The sequence below is a fragment of the Coccinella septempunctata genome, chromosome 7, assembly GCF_907165205.1.
Source record: "Coccinella septempunctata chromosome 7, icCocSept1.1, whole genome shotgun sequence".
Classification (NCBI taxonomy): domain Eukaryota; kingdom Metazoa; phylum Arthropoda; class Insecta; order Coleoptera; family Coccinellidae; genus Coccinella; species Coccinella septempunctata.
Window position 1 is genome coordinate 495195 of NC_058195.1, and position 22805 is coordinate 517999.

The following is a 22805-nucleotide window of genomic DNA, read 5'->3' on the forward strand; positions in this document are numbered from 1 at the left end:
TGGGGGTTTAGTAATAATTCACCATAAATCAAATATTTTAATGTGTGCTCTCTAAATTATAAAAATCTTACAGACTATTGATATTTAAAATTGTACCATCCGATTAAGGCACGAAGTATTGAACAATAAAAAAACAGTTTCGAAATCTCTTGACTAGAATAACAAAACAGTAACATCGAAAAACACATAATAAATAACATGATACAATAGTGTCCTAAATTCTAAAAACTGGTCGAGTCGTTTGATACAAACAATTAAAAACTCTCTATTTTAGAGAATACCCGAAGTTTAAACATCGATAAATACGCGAGAAGGTCACGTTGACGAATTGGGATTGAGCAAAGCCTCCAGGTTTTCCTCGATCTTACCGTATCTCTCGGCGTATTGACTGAGCAGATGAGGGGCTTTCAAGATAGTTAGATTGGAGGATAGCCTTGAAAAAAATGTGAATAATATATTTTTTCAACTTTTCATCACTTAAGTGACGAAAAATGTCAGCTTACCTCGATTTACTCCTAGATCCATCTCTGCAAGGGGGCGAATCCCCGCTCCACGGTATATCAGTCCTTCTTCCGACGCCTAGTCTAACGTTGTACCTAGCGTCCGTGTCGCCGCATACATTCCCGCTGAAATCGGCGGCGTCATTCTCGAAATTCCCAATTTGGACGCTTCCTGATCCTCTGGTGGACGGCGAGAACAACTGACGGGATACCGGCTGTCCGACCTTGAAATTTCCAGGACCGGATTGGTGTTCCGAGGTTCGGACGCCGCCCGGGACGTTCCTATAGCTGGAATTGGCGTTTTCAGCCAACCTCGGACCGCTGTGCCATCTTCTAACGATCGATTTCATACGGACGATCGCGATGATCGTGTAGGCTGAAGATCTGAGAAAAAACGAGCATATTGAACGAAAAAACAGAGATTTATGGGGGCTGTACTCTTTCAGCCGATCCTATCTAGTGACCGATGACGTTTTAGCAAAAATAAACTGGGAAATTCGCCATAATGACAACAGTTTCATGAATACCGTGGTCAAAAACACTCCTCTGCTCCTCTGCGAAATTGACGTTTAACCTCTATCTGTCAGAAACGTCAACGTAACGTCACTTGTCGGATTTGTTTACATTTATGCTTAATAAGAGTCAAAAATCTCAATTTTCTCGGGCTTATTTTCGTCTTTTCCGATCTGGCGAGTGTCCAGATACGTCGACTATGGGGAAGAACTTTAAAAAGCTCGGCGGAAAGAGGTTATAATTGGAAAAGCTTAGTGGGGGAATGTGCTCTCACCTAAATTTTCGAATGCCAGAGAACCTAAGTTTCTTTTGGCCGTTTTGGAATTTTTCCAAGGGACCTAAATCGGTGGTGTATTGGTAGCTGCCAAGAAGATAAACCAGATAACGTTTCTGCCATATGAGGGCTTTCCTGTAACTCTCCACCCTGAGGCACTTGGCGAAGAGGTAATTTGACTAAAAATAATAATGATATAACTTTGCTTCCTCTTCTGATTCAGATATATTATGACTCACCCTATTCACTTGGTTCTCATAAGGCACATTGTTGCTCCCCTGTTTTTCTAACTCGATTATCTTACTCTTGAGATTTGCGTTATCGTTTGTCAGTCTTATGATCAGATCCATGGTTTGCTTGTCGTTCTTCACCGCCAAATTCAGCTCCTACAATAAATATCGTATTATTTCCAATATTGAGGAAGCCAATTTTCTCATCTACCTCGATCTTGGACATGAGCTGGTCAGCAGTTGTCACGTTTGAAGAGGGGGGCGCTGTAGTCCTTTTCGACGACTCCCGATCCATCTCCCTGATCTTATTATTGAGCATATCCATCTGCAGTTTCATATCTCTCCTATCCCTTTCCATGTCGTCCTAAAGGTTCAGAGTTTTAGGTTGTATTCAGACCGAAAAGCCGATTTGAAAAAGGAAAAACCGTTCGCGATGCGAAAACAACACGTCACTGGTCATTTTCAATCGTCAATGCCCAGTCGAATGTTACGCCCATGTCCGTGACGTGCCAGGCCCACAGAGCAATTGACAGTTAATCTATGGCTCGACCTAACTTCGCGTCAATTCGGAAGCTATATCTACTCCGTGAATTATATGGTTTGTTTTGATGACTCGTGAAATTTAGAATATCGCCCATTCTCGTTTATTTATTTTTCAATTATTACTCAATTCTTCAATTTTTAACTATACATCTAAAAAATTCCAAGATAATATATATTTTGGACAAATATTTTGACGTTAATTTGACAGCCTCCGATGGTTTTGTCACGCGATACGTTTAGTAGATTAGTAAAAAGACTTGTATGGCCAGAAAATCCACTCAAAAAACATTATTCATGAATACCGAGGCCAAAAAGCAGTATTCTTCGAGTTCAATCTATGTAGAACAGCCCGCTCTGTGATCGGTGTCAAGCTCACTAACGTCAAACTGACATAAATTGTCAAAATGATACCATAGAAATACCAAACTTTCTACGATGCACGAACTTCCGAATATTTTACTCACAGATGGAATATCGGACTGGAAAATCTTACAAAAACACTCACAATCAACGATCTGCTGTTCTCCACCTCCTTGTTCTTCTGCCGCAGCCTCTCCTCGCAATCGCGCAGCTTCCCCTTCAACGCATCCTCCCTCGCCACGCCTTCGGAGATCTTCATCTCCAACCCGTCAACCTCCCTCTTCTTAACCTCCAACATATCCCTGTTATATTTCAGATCGTTCTCCAACTCCCTCCTGCCTTTCTTCAGCGCCCTGGCCTCCTCCCTCAACGTCTCCACCTCCCTACTCAACGAAGCTACTTGTCCCTGCAGCTTCAACACCTCCTGATGCTCCTTGCTCGGCAAATTCCTGTATTCCGTCGATTCGCTCTTGGAGTTGACGTTGCTTAACTGGCTCCTCAGCTTCGACACCTCCATCTCCAGAATCTCGCACTGTTTCTTCCACGTCTCCGCCACGTTCTCCAGCTCCATCTCGTTTTCCGTCGCTGATTCCAGTTGGATCCTGAGCTGCTCCATCAGGTTGGCGTCTTCGAGTTGCAACGTGTCCATCTCTATCTTCTTCTTATCCAGCTCTTCCCTCAACAGTCTGTTGGATCTCTGGTAGTTCTTGCACTTTTCCTTTAACTCCACGTACTTTGATTCCAGCTTGCTGTCGACGTTCTCGATGTCCTCGGTCGCGTTGATGATGTTCGAGTCTATTTCCGCCGAATAATCCAACTCCTGCTTCATCTTTCCGGTTATTTCTTCTATGGAGGCAACCAGGGTGTCTTTCTCTAAACTGCCGTAGCTCATCATTTGGGCCTTCATTATCTGGATCTCCTCGATGAGGTCGCTGTTCTTCATCTGCTCGTCTCTGAGCCTCTTGCTGAGGTCGACCACGTTGCCGTTCTCCTGCATCTTAGCCTGTATAACCTTCAGGCTTCCTTGCAACTGCTCGCTGTCATTTTTGAATCTAGCGATGATCCTGTCTTTCTCCGCCAGCAGATCTTGAAAACGGCCCAACTCGTCGTTCAAACCCTTCATTTTATCCTTCAGACTGTCCACCTCCTCTATCTTTGACGAATTCTCCAATTGGAGCTTCAGTACCTTCTTTTCCAAGCCTTCTACGTTGATTTTCCTCAATTTTTCCACTTCGCCCTCGAGTACCCTCAATTTCTCCAAATATTCGACAGCATCACGTCCTACAACACTCAGTTCTCTTTCTTTCTCCAACATTTCCTCTTGCAACACTCCGATCTCCCTTTCTAAACCAACCTTTTCACTTTCCAACATTCCTATTTGTTCCTTCGTCTTTTTCAATTTTTCCTCATTCTCTCTCACCATATTTTCCGTATTCTTCCTCAGTTTTTCGTTGTTTTCAGTTTCAATTTTCACCATCTCCCTCAATTTCTCGTTATCTGTCTCTAATTTTTCTATATATTTATTTTTGTTTTCGATTTCTTTGCTGAAATTGTGTAGGCGTATTCTCAACGATTGACACTGTTCTTCATTGTCTTTCAACCTGGATTCTAAATCATAATCGTCGTCAATTTTCTGCGCCACATCAACTTTCTTCTCTAACTCTTGTATAGCTTCATTTTTATCGGCTAGAATTCGTTCAAAGTCCTCGATCTGTTTCTCTAGGGTTTCTTTATCTTTTCTTAAACTTTTCGCTTCTTTAGCCAGTGTCAAATACATCTCGTCTTTCCTTACAGAATCATCTTTCAACATGTTTAATTCCTTTTCCTGTTCTTCTAAGTACATGTTTTTTTGTACCAACTCCATCCTCAAGTCCTTTTCTTTTTCTTCCTTATCCGCCATTTCCTTTTCTACATCTTCTAAGGTATGCTGAGTTTCCTCCAGTTTAGCCTGAACGAAATCTATGTTACTTTCTAGTTGTGTTAGTGTTTTCAATTTTTCGTTGCAGTCTTTTATAATTTCATCTTTTTGTGTCAATTCTTCTCTCAGTTTTTCCAACTCCGCTATCAGAATTTCCACTTCCGACTGATTTTTCTTGTGGGAAAGATCGAAATGTACGTGTTTATCCGCCGATTTGACTTCCGTAGAGTTTTTTCTCCCTATCGGAGTGATCGATATGTAATTTGGGTTTGGTCCCTGTAGATTTTCGATGCTGGAAATTTCTCTAACATCGTCGGACGGTAAGAGAGTATCGTTCTTGGTCGGTTTTCTCTTGATGAAATTCATCATATCGGAGTCTTGTTCTGTATCCGCCATTCTCCTGGCTTGCTCCGGACTGCTCAGCTCTATGATGGACATAACTTCGCTCAAAGAAGTTCCGGAGTTCCTCAAACTCTTCAGGGCCAACACCTGGCTCTTATCCAGGTTTAGAGAACTGTACATCTCCAACTGTTTCTCCGCGACCTCCAACTTCTGCTTCAACGATTCTATATCGGAATTCTTATCGGAGATGATGTTCTCCACCAGGTTAGGAATTATGTCGACTCCTGTGTTCAACCTCTTGTGGAGTAGATCGTTCTGGTTGCGCAAATGCTCTATTTCCTTCTGCATCGTTATGATCATCTCGTCGTCGGAGGCCAAACTGGATTCGCTCTCCTTGTCTTCCATCTTCTGCTTTATATCCTCCAAGAGACCGTTCAGATTCTCTATAGTCTTGTTTTTGAGCTGCAGGCTCTCCTGGAGATCGCTCACCTCCTTCTGCAAGTCGTAAATTTTGTTTTCCAGGGAGGAATTGGTTTGTTTCTCGATGTGTTCGGCCCTGATCCTCTGATCGTCCAGTCTGATTTGGAGGGACGAGATCAGAACCAGTTGATCGGCTATTTCCTTCTTGAGAATTTCCCTCTCGGTCTTGTGTTCCTGGAAAGGTTTGAAATCAGCAATCTACTCTTGACAGACATGGGATGTGCTTACCTCGTTGGAGGTTTGGAGGTTGTAAACTTGCATCTCCAGATCTCTGATCCTCTTCAACGCTGCATCTTCAGCTCTGGAATGCCTGACCAATTTCTCCTTCAGTCTGGCCAACTGCTGCAACGGAATTTCGCAGTCGTTCATGTTCAAACTGGTCGGCGTCTTGGGCCTCACCTGTGATCATTGGGATTGCACCAAAAACGAGATTGAATTGGTTTTTACTTACCACGTCCCTAACTGACATGTCTTCAGATGGCGAACTGCAAGTGGTGGTCGAGACGATGGAACTTTGGTCCTCCAGTTCCTTGGTTTTCTTCTCGATGATCGTCTCGATTTCGAAGAGCTGAAGGGTTTCGTATCTTGATAGAAATAATTCGAGATATAATCACCTTCCAACTCACCTGGTTCCTGAATTCCCTGAGGGCCCCTTCGGTACCTACGAGCTCCTGACCTAACCTCAATTTCTGCACCTCGGCCTCCAGGCTCCTTATGTGCTCCCTGTACCTCCGCGTTTCGGAACCGTCGACATCCTCAGACCGGTCCTCGCCTTCCGCGGTTTCCGCCGTCTGCTGGGTGATCACCAATTCTAAATCGGAAATGAGGTTGCGCAGCTCGGCTTCCGTTTCCGTTTTAGCCTTCAGCTGCGATTCCAGCTCGCGTATGACGTCCCTGAGGAAGAAGATCTTCTCCACCGCCTCATCTTTCTCGGCCTCGACCTCTTTCAACTTGTCCTCCTGGACTTTCAATAGACTGGCGGTCTCTTTGAGCTGGCCGTCCAAGTGTTCAACCTGAGGGTTGAAGAGAATTTAAGGTTCGTTTAGAAGAACGAAATTTACGAAATTAGAAGTTTCGGTTAGTGGCGGAAACTGTTGAACTTCTTCTTCTACGATGGGAAAATGCACAAACACTTTTAATCGCGTTATTTTTCACGGAAACTCAAGAATTACCAATGTCACGTGGACAAGACATCGTGAAGACTGTGAAAACAAAAATAACCCGGTTCGCTTTCGACGAAAATAAACGCAAGAAGACGGCGTTGCAGTTGCTCATTTTAAGCATCTATTTGGAACGGGCATTTCCTTTAGGTACGAGGGTTGGTCGATAAATCCTCGCCAAACGACAAGGGAACAAAGTTTTGTTTGAAGAAACTTTCGGTTTGTTTCTTATCTGATATATAACTCTGAGTTGGAAGAAGAGATCAACAGTTCCGTTTAGTTTCGATCGAAGAAGCGTATACTTTATGGTGAGTGTTCTGTGAAATTTTATGAAAGCTGTGGAACTCACTGTTAAATCAAGGGTGCTGCTAGCAGCTTCACCAACACCTGGCTGAAAATTTCGATAAGAGCGAATTAAACACGTGGTTAGTGCTGTTAGAAAAGCTGAAAATCTGTGGAAAAGCAAGGTAGACAATTTTTTCAACTTTCAACGAAACCGAGAGTCATCTCTAAAAAGCCTAAGAGAGAAATACTAAACAGTATTAATTCATTTCATTAAGCCCTCAATACTTGTGTTGTAGTAGCCTTATCAACCTTGGCATTCGACTGACCAAAGGTCCTAAGCCGATAAGCTATTGTTCAACTTCAATTTGTTGTTGAGGTTAGGAATGACGTAATTCCAAATGTCATATTTTGATTTTTGACAAGTGACAACCTGAAAAAATGTAGGTATTACGATATTGTCGAATCTTCTCCACATATTTTCACAATGAACCATAACCAGACACGTATAACAAGCATATATTCAACATACCTCCTCTAAATACCTTTCAACGTGGACAACATGCGTGAAAAAGTGCAAAATTAGCGTCAAAATCTAAATCAACGATTTCGGAGCGTCCAAACAAAAATCTCAAAAATCATTTAGCTTTGTTTAGACGCCCCGTACCTCTCTAATCGCTACCAAAAATGCGAAGAATCGTGAACCAACCTCTTCGCTTATGTTGGCGTAATTAGCGCGGTCCCTATCCAAGCTCTTAAGCTGCTCTTGCAGCGCCAAGAGCTGTTTTTGAGAGTCGTCCCTCTCCATCTCCCTGTCCACGGCCTGTTCCTCCAAGAACCTGCATGTCTGCTTGTATTTTTTGTGAGCCACGTCGATCTGCATCATCGTTACCAAAAGATCAGTTTTCATACCAAGAATCATAGACGTGATACGGGAAATTTGGGAAAGAATAGGGTTTTTTGACTTGAGGAGAGGAATTGAAGTCTTTTTTCGATTTTCATCGATGTTCGGACCATTCTACAACCAATAAACGTCCTGACACTCAAATAGTTAGTAAATGAAACAAACTTAAAATCCATTTTATTACATTTAAGAACATAACAAACACTTTAAGCTAAAAATCGACTGTTTTGACACACGATCAATAGACTGACAACCAAATCGAGCTTACTAGTTCTATTTCTTCTGTTGTTCTTGTAGTTTTCATTGCAAAATATAAAAAAGAATCAAATATATAAAGGGATAAAGATAATACCCAATAATTTAAAGATAAAAACGTGAAACAAACCTCGAAAGGCCAAAAATCCATCTCCTTCAAAAACTTTATAGCGGCCTCTTGCATCTCGATCTTCGAATCCAACTCGTACAAAACTCTCCTCGCCACCTCCCTCGCCCATCTTGTACCCAAATAATCCCCGTACAACCTCGCACACTTTTTTTCGTCCAACAACCAAACTTTACCGTTTTTTCTCATCTTATAACACGTCTAAAATTCGCCCGGAAAAAAAAATCGATCTAAATCTTCGCATCCAACCGCGTTTTTGTTGTCGTAGGAAACATCGAACGCTTGAAAAATTTCTAAATTTAAACCGCAAAAACAGCCGAATATTTCCGCACTAGACCGTGACAAAGTGTGTTCGCTATTTTGGAACTGGCTCAAGATCGATCACTTCGTGTTTATTCAAGATATCGGAGGAATTAGGAAATTATTAGAAAGCCATACGCCTTATCGGTTGTGATTTATTGAAATGGGAAGTGTGTTTGTTTATCAACAAAGGGTAAACTTGAACGGTCGATAATAATTCATCGGAGGAAGTATGAGGTTTTATTTTTAATGGGTTTCAGAATCGATAAACAAAAAATTACGTTCGGTTATCGATAACAAATCGCCAATTCAAAATGTAAACTTCTTTTTCCTAAGAAATTCTTAACCGCACATCATTAAGGAATGTTTAGATGATGAGTGTGTTCCTGTGTTTAAAAATAGAATTAACGAGCTCTCAATTCGATGACAACATGCAACACTGATGTTTGTTAGAAGAATTAAGACTATTAACTGCAGACTGCGTTAAAATCAACATTGTCGTTAGAAAATTCGAAATGATTCAGATTATCCTGGAAAAAAAACAAAGACAGGAATTCACCGCCCTACCTGTTGTTGTAGATCTTTCTTTGCAGCATCGTATTCTTCCAAAATTCTTTCCCCCACGCCGACTAGGTCCTCCACGAGGTGCAAGAGGGCAGGATCGTGATTGTGCGAACCAACCAGAATCGTCCTGGCTTTTTCCTGCAACTCGTTGAAAGCTGCACTTGCTCGCCCTAATTTTAAAACATGGCGTTTAAACTTTCGATTAGAATCAAAATTTCGGAATTAATTCGCTAATATAACGGATAAAATCGCTGGTTTTGCTTTCGTCCACGCATCCAAAGTTTCATCATTGCGAAAAACACCGGGTGTCCGCGATGGGAAATAACCAACAGAGCGAAATGTCAAATGTCAATGTCAAATGTCAAATGTCAAATGTCAATGTCAAATGTCAATGTCAAATGTCAATGTCAATGTCAACGTCAAATGTCAATGTCAAATCCGAAACCTCACCTTCTTCGTGCTCCCCGGCGAAAGCGGCGCCTCCGTAACCCTCGGAAACGATCTCCCTCTGTCCGCTCTCCAACAGCTCCGAAATCTTCACCCGCGCCTTCTCCAGCTCGGCCTGCGTGACGTTCAACCTCTCTACCAACTCCACCACCTGTCCCTCCAGCACCGACCTCTCCCGCTCCATCGTCTCCATCACGTTCCTCTGCGCCTCCGCCTCCTCGGCTATGCGCATCCGCAGCTGAACCTCCTCGATCAGCTTCCTGTTCAACGAACCGACCGTCGAGTCCGCCTCCCTCATCGTCTGGTCCTCCGGGTCGGATTTCTTCGAAACGTTCACCGACAGGGCCAGCAGGGCGTTTGCCTCCGCCCTCAGCTTGTCCAGGCAGGATTCCAGCTCGTTCCTGAGGTCGAGGGAGAACTCCGTCGACTCCGTGTCCCTCTCCGAGGAGTTCTCGACGATGCTCATCAGGTCCTTGAAGTTGGGCGCCAGATGGACCCTCTTCACGGTGGGGGTGGACGAGCCGCTCTCCGTCCTGGTCGACGAGCTGGACTCGTTCAGCTCCCTCTCTATGTCGGTGAAGTTTTTTTCGGCCGCTTGACGCACCAGCTCGTCCACGAGCGTGTTGTTCACCTCGTCCTCGCACTGGGTGAAGTACTTCAAGAGTTCGCCCAGTAGCTTCCTGAGTAGACCGGCCTGTTTCTTGAAATTATCCCTGAAATTCAAAGTTTATTGATCCTTATATTGTGCACCACTGATCAATCTGAGAATCCCACCTTTCCTCCACTAATTTAACATCCTGCAGCGGCATGCTGTCACCGTCTCTCAAACTACGTCTTCTGGCTCTTTCCAAGGCCCCATTCAGGGTCCTCATATGATCCTCCTTCAACCTAGCCACCTCTTCCTGGTGGTCTCGCTCCATCTCCGCCATTTTTTGCTCGAATTTGCGGGTGAAACGTTCCTTGAGTGTTAGAAGTTCTTGAGGCCATTCTTCTTCCGACCCTTCGCTCTCAGCTAATCTCTGAGGGGTTTAAATAATTATTTAACCAGATATTTCACATAATTCACAGTAATAGGACCAATACAGACCCTAACCTCTGAGAATTTCTCGTTACCTGAATTTGATTTTCCAGGGCTGCGATGATATCGATCTTGGCCATGGTGACCTGTTCCTGCAGTCTCCTTTCGTAGCTTTGAATTACTTCGTTTATCTCGAAATCTCCAGAATTTCCCTGAAAACCCAACCCCGATCAACGAAAAAGTCCCAAACGTAAAAATGAACATTACCACTTCTTGTATCGAGCTCCCGAATTCCAAGGTCTTATTGGTCTTGTTCAAGATTTCCTTGAGCGTATCGATCTCCTCCAAATATTTCTCCCTCATCGCGTTCAGCTTATCCTCCTGTTGAACCTGGAAAATTCGAAACCGTAGAGCAAAACGAGGAGATTAAAATATTAACTTACCTTCAACGTATCCACCTTATTCTCGTAATCCTGATTCAATATTTCCAATTCCGCGTTATACTTGTTCTTCATTTCGTTCCTGAAGGCCTCCATTTCGATCTTAAACAAATTTTTTACGTCGAAATCGCTCAGTTGTTCCTTCAATTGTAACAGATCGTCCTCTGAAGATTTTTCGATCTCGAATTTTTCGAAAATATTCGTTATATTTTTGAAATCTTCCCTGAGTTTCATCAAATCGGCCTTGGAAAGATTTTGGAGGGCTCTTTTCGTGTAATCCACCCTGTAAGTGTCCAGAGAAGAGGGGGCATCTCCTCCGGGTCCTGGACGATTCGACAAACCCTGAATGTCTAGGGGAATGTCGTTGTCTGAGGAGGTCACCGAAGCTGACCTTTTACGGGATTGCTGACTGAATACTTCTTCAGAATAACTGAAAAATAATCGAAAATAATCAAATTTTCTCGGTATTCGAGTTAATCATCAGATTAAGTGATCATACCCTTGCTTTATTTGGCCGTATTTGCTGCTTGTAAATTGATAAATGAAACTGTTAAACATACATTTCTAAATTAAAATGGAGAAATATAAAAACTGCTTACTTTTTTTCGAGTTCGGTACATTTTTGTTCAAAATATCTCCTCAAATCTTCCATTTCCTTTTGATGCTTAGCTTCCATTTCTTGCCTGAATTCTGTAATTTCTTCGTTTCCATTCTTCACAGTTTCCAACACATCTTTTAATCTTGCGATTTCCATTTCATACTGCTCTTTATCTTTTTGCATCGTGACCTTATAAGAAAACAATGAAAAAAAAAAATGAAATTGAATTATTCATAAACAGCCAAGATTGCTGAAAACCGTCGAAAATCCCCTTTAAAACAACCTGGTGGAACCATCTTTGACCACTAAGCAGTCTCGGTTTCGTTCCCTCGAAAAAAATTGCGTTTGAATCTGAAAACGCCTTGAAATATGCTAAAACGGCACGTCACTGGCCATTTCCAGTCAAATGTTACGCCTATGTCCGTGCAGTGCTGGACCCATAGAATTATTTGACAGTTAATCTATGGCTCGACCTATCTTCGCGTCCTTTCGGAAGATATATTTACTCCGTAAATTCTGTGGTTTGTTCTGCGAGTCGTATAACCAGAGACAAGACTTTCTCTATGCGTATAACATGAAGTTAGTACTATAACGCGAAGTTAGCCGAACCCCATAAATTCTATGGTTTCCTTTGATTGATGAAATTTCAAATATTTTTGTATTTTTTTTTTATTTTTCCGTTTTTTGAAACTGACATGGACGGTTTCTTCACGTTTTGATATGAAAAAAAATTTAGTTACCTTCAACTGAGTTATAACCTCCTCATTGTCTGTTTTATTTTCGATCAATTTTCCGTCAATATATTCACGAATGGTAGCCTTCACATCGTTGAAGAGCCTTAACTGATTTTCACCCAATGTTTCCTCCAACTTAGAACATTCGATTTCGAAATTCGTATTTTCAAGATTCAATGAAATATCCTAAAACATCAATAATATATCGCATCAATAAGATGCCCTAGATAGACCTACCTTTCCAACATTTTTGTCTAGTTTCGATTCCTGAGATCTACTTTTCAACTCGTTTTTTAATATCAAACGAGAAGTAGTCTCTAACTGGTGATGCAAATGCTCCAATTCATTTTTAAAATGTTCAACTTGTGTTTTCAGTTCTTCCCTATTTGCTATGGATTGTTGGAGACTTTCAGTCAACTGTAGGATCAAATCATCTTTCTGCTGTATAGCAAAATTGTATTCGACAAACTATAAAAATTATTTATTTCATAACCTCAAAACAAAACTATTCATTTCATTCCTTGACTCACTTTATTCTGACAATCCTCATGCAATTGCTTATATTCAGTTGAAGTACCTAAGCTCATTGTAGAGGGATTGCTTACAGCTTCCCTAAGTGATTCTAACTCGCTAGTTAAAGCGATTATTGTCTGTTCCTTTACATCCAACAATTCTTCTAAGTCTTGAACCTGCTTATAAGCACTCTCCACTTTATCATCGGGACCAAAAGGAGATACATTAGCGACTTGATTGATGAGCCTTTCAGTTATACTTTTATCTTCCAAATCTAAATTAGCAAAAATATCGAAACTGTCCTCTATAGATTTTTTTGAAAAAGATTCAGGGTCTGATATGAACTGTTCATTATTCAAAATTTCCTCTAAAATACTCTTAACCTTTCGCTCTGTATCATCTGAAGTAGGAAAAATGTAATCGATATAAAAATTACTGATCTTACACCAACCTGAAGAAATTATATTGATGACATTAGCCTCTCCTCCTTGTAAGGTGGAATTTGAAAAGTCAATGTTATCATGATCATCTTCATTACCCTCTCCAAATCTATTAACTTCCGGAGAATGATTAGGAACGTTTTCTATTTCGATTTCGTTTAAAGATCTATCGTTTTCAATACTTGTAGCTGCAGAGGACAAATGTTCGGATATACTGTCTTCAGACTGAATGAGCATTGTTTGGTCATCCTTCTTACCATCCCCTAAGCTAGGTGGTGTTATAGATAAAGATAGAGACGAATCAGAGTCTCCAATAGAAATTATTGTTGTTATTTTAGTAGTGTTAGAGTCGGTATTCTGAAAATTATACTAGAAATAAATTATTCATCAAATAGTTTCATAAGTAGACTACCATATTAGGTTCTCCTCCTTTACTAGACTCCATTATGAGTTTTTCTAGGCTTTTCAACAATATTCATCATTGTTTATATAAATTATTATAGAAAATTTGAGTTTGTTTGTATATGTATGTAATATAAAATCTTAAATCTCGTCTATGGTCTATGTATTCATAAAACATAGACATGAAGATCTTATTTTAACATTGGTTGGCCTTGGTCATTAGATTTATTCTATGGCCAGTCTCGAAGTCCACAGAACATCAGATAATACCATAGATGTGTTCTGTGAAAACAAGAGTTAAAATTTCTATGGAAAATTGTTCTGTGATACCAAAATTTGGTGGTTAAATTCACAGATTACAGATTCTCTGTAATCTGTGGTTAAATTTCATTAAAACATAGAATTCCTTTTCATTTTTTGTACCAAATTCAAAAATAGGTATAATTTTAATAAGATAAACTTTTCAACGAGTTTTTAAACATTTTAAGAATAATGCAGAAAAGGAAACATGTATTAAAATATATTTAAAGATCATAAATAAGCCTGTCATTCTGTATAAATATCTAAAAATGTTACTCAAGAAATGATTCACTCAGAATAGGAAAAACACTATTGTTCATATAAAAATAAAACTTCATGGACAATATAAAAAGGGTAATTGAACACAGCACAATACTGATTTTTCAAATATCGATACAGCTCAATATATCATCGAATCCATCATTGAACATATCATCAATATTCACTACACTTTTAGGGGCATTATCACAAATGTTACCCCGATTCGAATTTACTTCAGAAACAGAAGAATTCAAATTTCGATTTAACTCAGGACAGTCTTCTAATAAACTTTCATTCAAGTCACTCACAACACTATCGTTAATTTTCTGTTTTTTACTAGGCGATATGAAATAGGAAGAAATATCCAGAGTATTAAGTATAGTTGTGTTCTCGATGCCTTCTGTTAATGTACTTTCCGACGAAGTCTGTTGATTTTTCATTTCCACATCATTGAAACTGTCTTTGAATAGTCCGGCTTCAGTCAGAATTTTTTGTTTTTTCTGGATCATTGGCCAAATGGAATCATCCGCCGTACCAGGGGCTAGTAAATATCTTATTGTAACTGGCTTATCCTGACCTATCCTGTGCGCTCTACTTTCTGCCTGACTCAAAATCTGAAATCGAGTTTGTGAAATTTCTGGAAACGCTTTCGTTTTTAAAATGGGTACTTACACTGGGGTTCCAATGTAATTCAGCAAAAATTACTAGTTCGGCAGAGGTCAGAGTTATTCCAGCGTTGGCAGCAGTTATGGAAAGTACTGCACAAACGCACTCGTCTACCGTCTGAAATTGATCAACATAATTTTTTCTTTGCAAAGGAGCTGTACTTCCATCGATCCTAATGAATTTCTTTCCTTTTTTGGTTAAAATCTGTGTGATGGCATCTAGCATTATCTGATGATGGGCAAAGACTAGAAATTTCTTATTTTCTTCTAGAACTTGCAATATATAGGATCTGCAAAAGTTTGAGAGAATTTTTTTGTTATTTTCATTTAACGATACATAATCAACACTTTTTGTACTTACAGAACAGAGGGAATCTTTATCCTGGCTGTTTCAGAGAAAAAAGCCAACAGAGCGGAATGCTTGTCCGTTCCCTTCTTCGAATTGAATTTGAGAGCTAAACCAACCAGACAGTTCCTATCCTCTTTGCTCAGCTGGTTGAGTTTAACGTCCAGCAATATAATTTCTTGATTCTTATTGGGCAGAGATTGCAACACCTGATCTTTCGTCCTCCTAATCATGAATTTATGTGCCAAAACGATCTCCAGCTCCGATAGATTGGACTGTCCGGAGGCGTCCCACCCATAATGAGTGGTTTTTCCGTCGCAGTATCGTTTGGAGTACTCCATGAAATTTACGAAAAATCTACTGTCAATGAAAGACAGCTGTGTGTACAATTCGGAGGGACGTGATAGGGCTGGTGTACCGCTGAGAAGTATAACCCTTTTTGCAATTTTCACTAATGTCAATGCTGCCTGTGTTCCTGCAATATTGAAATTCTAACTAGCTACAACAAACTCCCCTTTGATCATAAAATACACCATTGTAACATCTCTATTGAAAAAAATACTGAAAATTTCAATGCCTTAAATTTCAACACAAAAGTTGGCTCTATAAAAGTAAGAAATAGTAATGCTTGTGCTTCAGTGAAAAGCTATCATACCCTTCGTTTTGAAATTTTTAAAAATGTGGGATTCATCAACTATAACTACTCCAAATCTCTTCTCCACTAACTTATTCACAGATCTTGAAAGCATGTCATGACTAACAATCAAAACGTGTGCTTCATTTATATAGTCTTTGGTAGTCACCATGTATTGTAACTGTCTTAAAGGAAGGCTTGGAAAGTACTGAACTATGGTTTGTTCCCAAGTATTCCTAAGAAATAAAATGTATGTTTCAAAAATTCCTTGTAGTTTTCAAAATTAAATATTTCACATGAAATGTAACTCACTTCATAGAAGCAGTGGTAACAATTAATAGAGGCCAGTCCTTTCTGTAATAACTTGCAATACCAAGAGCTTGTATTGTTTTTCCCAAACCCATGTCATCTGCTATAAGACATCTGCCACCCTTATCGATCCCAAATCTGCTCAAAATAATAACACAATTAACCTAATCTATAAAAAGAATATTTCCACTTACGCAACCCCCTCCCTTTGAAATGGCATTAAAGTATTCCTTAACTCAGGTTCAATAGGACTTAAATCGATTGTAGAAAGATCCGTTTTAGTTGATCTTACACAGTTCAGAACAAATCTAGGTAAACCGAGAACTTCTAAGTGGCCATTCAATCCACTGAGTTTTGTAATGAGCCCGTCATGGTCCTTGATATGAAAACTCCACAGTCTTTCTTTGGTATCTACAAGAGTATTAGTACATCAAAGTTAGTAAACTTCTTCAACGTTTCTGATTCAGTGTTTACCATAATTCCTTGATGGAATGGTCTTGAAAACCTCGATTGCAGGTGAACTAAATGCCGATAACTTCACCACAAACCTTGATTCATTCTGTAGAACGCATTTGGCGGTCACAACAGAATCCTTCGGGTTAAATTGGGTGATAGGTTTATTAACAGCATTCGTTCTGTCGTACGGTTTCGCATAATGATTAGTACTGGATGTACTTGGAAACGACTTGCTAAATTTAAATTTCGGACTCTGAGAAACATGTCCATTCGAAGAGTTTTGAGGTTTCAAAGGTGACTTATTCTTACTAGCTAATTTTTTTAATGCTTCTAACCTTTTCCGTTCAATTTCTGCAGGTGTGCACTGCATATTGGCAGATTTTCAAATCCACATTTATTTTCTTATTGTGAAAGTATTAAAGTTAAGATGTTTTGAAAGTTCTTTTTTGATTTGAAGGATTTCTTTGTTTATTTTTAATGCCTGACTTTTGCACATAACCTAAATTAAACCACAGAACTCTAGCTCTAGCAAATGAACTACCAAAGAGGAACTTTGGAACTACTTCAGTACTCTTCATCTATGGTCGGGACAACCATAGAGTAACTCCAAGGAGTAAGGTTGGATTTTCGGAGTACAGCACGGAGTAAATCTTTGGTTCCACCATAGATTGCAATTGGATAGACGAAGGAATCAAAATGATACCTTCTCACAAATGTTCTAATTTTTGAGGAAATGAATTTCGTAAAAGCTGACTAGGCAAATAATAATTCAATAGAAAAAAATGTTTATTTCTTAACATTCATACACACATTATAAACTAATATAATAGATGATCACAATAATACTTCAATGCTGTCAAACAAGTTTAGGTATATTCAAAAATATAACTAAAGCTATTTCTGAATTCTAGCTAGCACCTTCAACTAGTAACTAACTTAATGAATTACATTCCATAGATAAACTCAGGAAATCAACTCTAATGAAATAAAACCTAGGGCAAATATAAGACATGCAACTGAAATCAGAAGAGTATAGAAAATCAATAAAAACTCCTTGATTTTTAGTTTGAATCTGGTTATATTATCATTTTAAACTTGGAGATTACACCCTAATGTTCGACACTATATAGCCTCCAAGGTATGGATCAATTCATCCACGTTATCAAAATGTACTGGAACAGTTTTCAAGGCATCCTCAGCTGTTCGGTTCAATGAACAGTTTATGGGTTTTGATCTGTTTGTATCGACACAGTCTATAGGCATTTTGATAGTCTCTATGTTGTAATTATAACCCCAAAGGGTAACCTGAAATGAGAGATGGAATTTAATATAATTCATTTTTCATTTCTCATTGTCATCTGTGACAGATGACCGACATTCAAATTGAGGTTATGTTAAATTTGAAGTTTGAAATTTTGAAAATCTGTGAATTTTGAAAGGCAGGTTGGTTTCTTGGTTTACTTCAACTCACCTTTATTATAGTGTGGAGTGGCACATGCATATACGGTACCTCTTCAAGTGGAGTCTCAAGAAAATAGGCTAGGATGCACCTGAGCACAGCTTGATGAGAAACCACCAGAACATTACTCTCAGTCTCTAATTGCATGAGTACAGGAACCAACCTTCTCATCACATCTAAATAAGATTCCCCTTGAGGGTAACGGTACTTGAGTTTCTCATGATCCCTCAGAGCCAACTCCTTGGGAAAGAGATCTTGGAGTTCCTCGTACGTCAGGCTCTCACATTCTCCCTATACTTAGAAAAAACATTCAGCTATATGGACATGAGGATTACAAACAACGACCTACCGAGTATATTTCATCCAATTCCGATAGATGGAGCTGCGGGGCCTTGATGCCAGCACTGGTAGCTTTAGTCCTTTCAAGGGTCGATGTCCAAACTTGTAAAGACGGTAAATTCAGGGCTTTGATATGTTTTGCCAAAGCTTCCGCGTACTTCTGTCCACGAGGAGATAGGGAAGCGTTACCACCTATTTTGCCAATTACGTTATATTCACTTTCTCCGTGCTGTAAGTGGAAACACTTGTTGTTAAGGAGGATCAAAACAACGTTTCAATCATCCTTATTGTCTCGTGCAATGAGCTACGTGAGAAACAGCAAATTTTTCGCTAAAGGTGCGTTCACACGATGGCTAACGAACGACAACCACAGAACACATACTTTATGAGGACAACCAATTATTTCTATGAATGACATAATCAAAGATAAAACTCGCACTTGCTTACCCTCGAGAAGTACAGAGTTTGCTGAAATGGCCTAGGTGTCGATATGTAGGCCAAGATTTTACTCTCCTTGACACCATTCACCCCATGGGCAATCACACCGCCTTCTCCACCGTCCAGCACTTTCACAACGGGACATGGCAACTCCCACTCGCTGCCCAACGAAGGCGAAACATATTGAGCCTTATAATGAGCCATTTTCAAAGACAGGTCCTTGAGAGCTTCTTCGGTAGCCATCCCCCGATAGTCAACACTATATATTAGAATCTCCTAATCAAGACCAAAAATTATGAAAAAGAAGTCTATACACTCTGTGATAAGAACACAGAATACATCTCAACCATAAAGTAATAATTTTCTATGATGCCATTGGTACCAACCTTGAAATTTCTCTCGAGCATCATCGGATCCTCGCAGACGCACTCGATGAACATAACCCGGAATCCTAGCTGAGTGTATACGAGATCATAGATCTCTTCTCTCTGGGATCTGGAAACGTTTGGTCCGTCCAGAATGGCCACCTTGTTGCCTGGTTCGCTTAGCCAAGCCGCAGCATCTTCGAGAGCTTCTCGAAAACTCTGGATGCGTATACGCCACGCAGGCAAGTTGTCAGCCTTGAACATTTCATGGGAGGCGTATTTCTCCATGTGCTTTCTTCTATACTCGCTTATGTCGTACACTAGTGAATTAATAAAATGATAATGTGAATACCACATACATTCTTCACCTATGCAAAAAATTTATTTATTTTTTTAAATTCCTCATATCCATAGAGCCATTATTATTTTTCTATGCTCATATCACATACCACAAAACACCCTGTAGTTAGAGTCTTCTGTGTCACTACTAACTGCATCATTTTTCGATAATTGAGCGAATGGATCAAAACAACAATAATTGATAACAAATGAAAATATTCATTGTCAATAATCTCATCAGAAAAATCATTCAACCTCAGATTGATGCAGTTGAATACATCAAAACAAATCGACCGCAGTTCCACATAATACGAACGTAAATCTTGGAAACAATGACAGATTGCATCGGGCACATATTATGATATAATGTATTCCAATTAATTTATTATGAGTTCGTGAACTTCAATATCAAACTCTGGAAAATGATTATTCCCATGAATTAACTTGGCAACAAAGGAAGTTGCGTAAAAGTGTCGAGTATTTTAACATTTCATTAACCATAAACGAATTATAAATATCTTCGTCTATGGGAGATTACTACACCGGTTTCTGCTCAAGTGGATAAGCTGGTTGGATAAGAGTAATGAGAATACGGAATTGGAAATACTGCAAGAAAACTAACTGAACATGAAAGTCAGTCGAGTGGTGCCGTTGAGATAAAAAGGCAACCTGTCACCAGAAAGGCGAGGCTCAAAACCTGTTTAAAGTGCGGTGATAAAAATGAAACGAGTATCGTGAAAGGATAAATAATGCCAACAACATATTGAAAATTAATAATTGAGATGATTCGTTCACCATTTTCAACTTTTGGCGCGTAAATTTGAGCGTTCAAAGAATCATAGAATTTTGTAATGAAGCAGTGTTACCACTTCAATAAGAAGAAAAATATGGAGGTCCTATTTTACTCACCCTTCGTGATGTCTCCAGTATAATTCATGTACCTTTCCAATCTTTTCGCCAGAATACTCTTCCCTCTTCCAGGTAGACCTACCATGGCGACCATAAGAGGGGAGAATTGCCTTAACAAAGGCTTCCTGTATGTTTTCTGTGTTCCACCTGCATCCAAAAATATTCGTTCATGTTCGCTACTTTTCAATTTGAAATTACGGCCCTGACTCATGTCGAGCAAATATTATCATCGAATCATAATAAAATGAGATTCTTCGGAGGAACTGATAAATTTTAAATCTCATATCTATATTTTATTCAATCATTATCTTATCATGTATTGACAACTAGACTGAAGCAGTTTCGGAATTCATATAAAATAATCGATCAAAACAAGAAACAGGCACAGAATTCTGGTGAGGAAAAATCTTACTGAACCTTCAATATTTTCCACAATCTTACAACAACAGGCTCTCAATGCGTACTAGACAAAAATAATAATTGACTAATAGCGTATTTTATGATGATATTTGATATTCAATGCATCTTTCTCAACATCGACAATTATTTTAATTGGGAAAAAATGTTTCGAACATTCGTTTTCACTGAAATTCATCGGAACAATCAGTCACTCTTGATTTTTCTTCAATGATATCGTTTGGACTTTGAATCATTACAGAATAAGGTATTTGTTATTCATTCAACGATTTGCAGAGTTATTAGGTCATGAACACAAGAAATCGTCTTATTGACCTGAGGGATTTCGAAATTTGATTTCCAGAAACACAGATAAATTCTAAACGGATTCGAGATAACTATTTTATCAGAGTATGGAGAGTACCCTGTACCCTCCATAATCAAATAGTAATTCTTTGGTTCATCATTACCAAAGAGTAACAACTCTTTGTCATTACCATAGACATAGAGACTATAAGTCTATGGTCATTATTATTTCTTACTGGGTTGTTACTCTATGATCTAATGGTTTTATGGCGATAACCATAGAAAATAACTAATTCTTTAACAAACGCTTTGCATTTTCGTATTCTATGTTTATCATTCGGCCGTTATTGCATAGAAATTGACACAGTTCTTGGAACATAGACCCACTGCGGAAGGAAATATAAATTTTGGACAAGGTCGGAATTTCTGTGCTTCTTTTTCTGTTTTTTCAAATGCATCGAATAAAGTCGTTAAAAATTGAAGGTTTATTTTGAAACTACGACTCAGTTTATTATTTCCAAGAGAACCTCCTTTTCACCACCAAAAAGGGAATAATAAAAGTACGTTCGAATTGATATGTACTGGAAAGACGATCAGAATGTAAACAATCTTTCTTGAACAACTTATCCTTATTTTACCGAGTGTGAACAAGCTCGAAGAGAAAGGATCTTGCATTTTTTCGTGACCGTGCATATTTTGGCTATATTAGTCGAATTCCGCGAAATGTTGGATGAACTTTGGACTGAGAAACTGACGATTATCTCTATTTCGAGCCGAGAGATTCGCTAAGATGCCTAATATAAATTTAGATAGACCATGGAGGCGGTAGACAAACGAACACTGTAAAATTGAAGTTGAAGCATCTGAATGCAGTTCTTATTATTTTTAATACCATAGCAATAATTTATTCAGTGATTTGAGAAAGAGTCGAAGGCAAATATACAAACTACGTTGATCTAATAAGATTTAGCATTTTTCTCTAAATATACATGACCTGATCGATTTTTCCTACAACCTACTTTGGCACATATTTCATGCCAGTTTGATACTTTGAACCATCAATAAATGAGCCAAAAACTTTTATAGATTAACCCAGATTCAAATGGAAAAAAACGAGTTATTTGTTCTTATCAGAGTCGGAGGATATTTTTTATTTAGGTAACGAAACAATACGTACATTAATAATGAATAAACACCTATAGGAGCAATAAAAGTAGATTCAGGAAGCACACAAATATCAACAATACTTCAGAACTTACGTTTTTCAGGCTGCATGTCGATCTCTTCTATATTCTTGGACAAGGACATTCGAGTAGGAGGCTGTTAAGCTTTGTTAACGTTATTGGAAATATATTTGTAACTAAACGGAAAAATGAGACTCGTCTTCTGAGAAATGATCAGAACTGGTATAGATTATGAAAGTTTTCAGCACCAATCGCATACCAATACGGTATCTCACTTCAGTAGCCAGATTTATAGATTTAAAAACTTAGTCGATACGAAAAATTAAGTTCTGAAGTTTTGAAGAAAATTCTTCAAATAATGCATTTAAAATAGTGCACGGCTTGTGGAATTGATGACCGAATCAATGGACATTTAAATATTCACAAATATGAATTATACGCTGTTTATGAATACAACAGTAAATCACTTTCCAATTATTATACGTAATCAATGACTTCTCTTCGACATTCGAACTAAATATGAAATAAATACGGCAAAAGCTGTTTTATAAGCTGGACAATAATAAAAACAAATATAATCTGACATTTACAATTGACAAATGACATATAAATTGGGCCAAACAAGAACTCTCTAATAGTTCATTTTCATTAATTTATTTTTAATCTATATCTAATATTTGAATAAGAAAAAAATAATTTCCATCTTTTGAGCAATGCTTTTCGCTTTTAAAATTCAGATGATCGGAAAAAAAGAA

General features: G+C 38.8%; 3 protein-coding genes across 4 annotated transcripts; all 3 read right to left on the reverse strand.

Annotated features, from left to right (window-relative positions):
* Nucleotides 1–24: 24 nt before the first annotated feature.
* LOC123318055 (pericentrin-like) lies at nucleotides 25–13495 on the reverse strand. Of its 2 annotated transcripts, XM_044904741.1 has the most exons (22): nucleotides 13355–13495; nucleotides 12954–13299; nucleotides 12520–12902; nucleotides 12227–12457; nucleotides 11996–12175; nucleotides 11257–11444; nucleotides 10661–11087; nucleotides 10485–10607; nucleotides 10313–10429; nucleotides 9974–10218; nucleotides 9203–9912; nucleotides 8756–8922; nucleotides 7312–7479; nucleotides 5787–6173; nucleotides 5612–5728; nucleotides 5389–5559; nucleotides 2566–5334; nucleotides 1729–1881; nucleotides 1527–1673; nucleotides 1288–1466; nucleotides 504–884; nucleotides 25–433 (listed from the first exon to the last, which is right to left on the reverse strand). In XM_044904741.1, the coding sequence occupies exons 1-22, from the start codon at nucleotides 13385–13387 to the stop codon at nucleotides 316–318; spliced, it is 7740 nt and encodes a 2579-aa protein (XP_044760676.1). In that variant the 5' UTR covers nucleotides 13388–13495; the 3' UTR covers nucleotides 25–315. The 2 variants fall into 2 exon arrangements, with proteins under 2 accessions (XP_044760676.1, XP_044760677.1); XM_044904742.1 differs by lacking the exon at nucleotides 7312–7479.
* Nucleotides 13496–13851: 356 nt separating this feature from the next.
* LOC123317419 (SWI/SNF-related matrix-associated actin-dependent regulator of chromatin subfamily A-like protein 1) lies at nucleotides 13852–16801 on the reverse strand. The gene is made up of 7 exons (XM_044903941.1): nucleotides 16334–16801; nucleotides 16054–16270; nucleotides 15863–15997; nucleotides 15572–15786; nucleotides 14932–15391; nucleotides 14578–14860; nucleotides 13852–14519 (listed from the first exon to the last, which is right to left on the reverse strand). The coding sequence occupies exons 1-7, from the start codon at nucleotides 16683–16685 to the stop codon at nucleotides 14028–14030; spliced, it is 2154 nt and encodes a 717-aa protein (XP_044759876.1). The 5' UTR covers nucleotides 16686–16801; the 3' UTR covers nucleotides 13852–14027.
* Nucleotides 16802–17202: 401 nt separating this feature from the next.
* On the reverse strand, nucleotides 17203–22613 carry LOC123317203 (6-phosphofructo-2-kinase/fructose-2,6-bisphosphatase-like). The gene is made up of 7 exons (XM_044903614.1): nucleotides 22126–22613; nucleotides 20165–20311; nucleotides 18938–19236; nucleotides 18561–18827; nucleotides 18124–18342; nucleotides 17787–18065; nucleotides 17203–17620 (listed from the first exon to the last, which is right to left on the reverse strand). Exons 1-7 carry the CDS (start codon nucleotides 22172–22174, stop codon nucleotides 17438–17440), a joined length of 1443 nt encoding a protein of 480 aa, XP_044759549.1. The 5' UTR covers nucleotides 22175–22613; the 3' UTR covers nucleotides 17203–17437.
* Between the last annotated feature and the right edge of the window lie 192 nt (nucleotides 22614–22805).

Bases quoted from the DNA above. Each gene is read 5' to 3' on its own strand.
- LOC123318055 (XM_044904741.1), bottom strand. From the start codon at position 13,387: ATGGAGTCTAGTAAAGGAGGAGAACCTAATATG. The intron at 13,300-13,354 runs GTAGTCTACTTA...TATAATTTTCAG, and splicing joins AAGGAGGAGAACCTAATATG to AATACCGACTCTAACACTAC. The intron at 1,882-2,565 runs GTGAGTGTTTTT...CTGAACCTTTAG, and splicing joins AGAACAGCAGATCGTTGATT to GACGACATGGAAAGGGATAG.
- LOC123317419 (XM_044903941.1), bottom strand. From the start codon at position 16,685: ATGCAGTGCACACCTGCAGAAATTGAACGGAAAAGGTTAGAAGCATTA. The intron at 16,271-16,333 runs GTAAACACTGAA...ATACTCTTGTAG, and splicing joins CATTCCATCAAGGAATTATG to ATACCAAAGAAAGACTGTGG. The intron at 14,861-14,931 runs GTAAGTACAAAA...AAACTTTTGCAG, and splicing joins ATAAAGATTCCCTCTGTTCT to ATCCTATATATTGCAAGTTC.
- LOC123317203 (XM_044903614.1), bottom strand. From the start codon at position 22,174: ATGTCCTTGTCCAAGAATATAGAAGAGATCGACATGCAGCCTGAAAAA. The intron at 18,343-18,560 runs GTAAGCAAGTGC...TTCCACTTACAG, and splicing joins AAACTCTGTACTTCTCGAGG to CACGGAGAAAGTGAATATAA. The intron at 18,066-18,123 runs GTAGGTCGTTGT...TTCTAAGTATAG, and splicing joins AATTGGATGAAATATACTCG to GGAGAATGTGAGAGCCTGAC.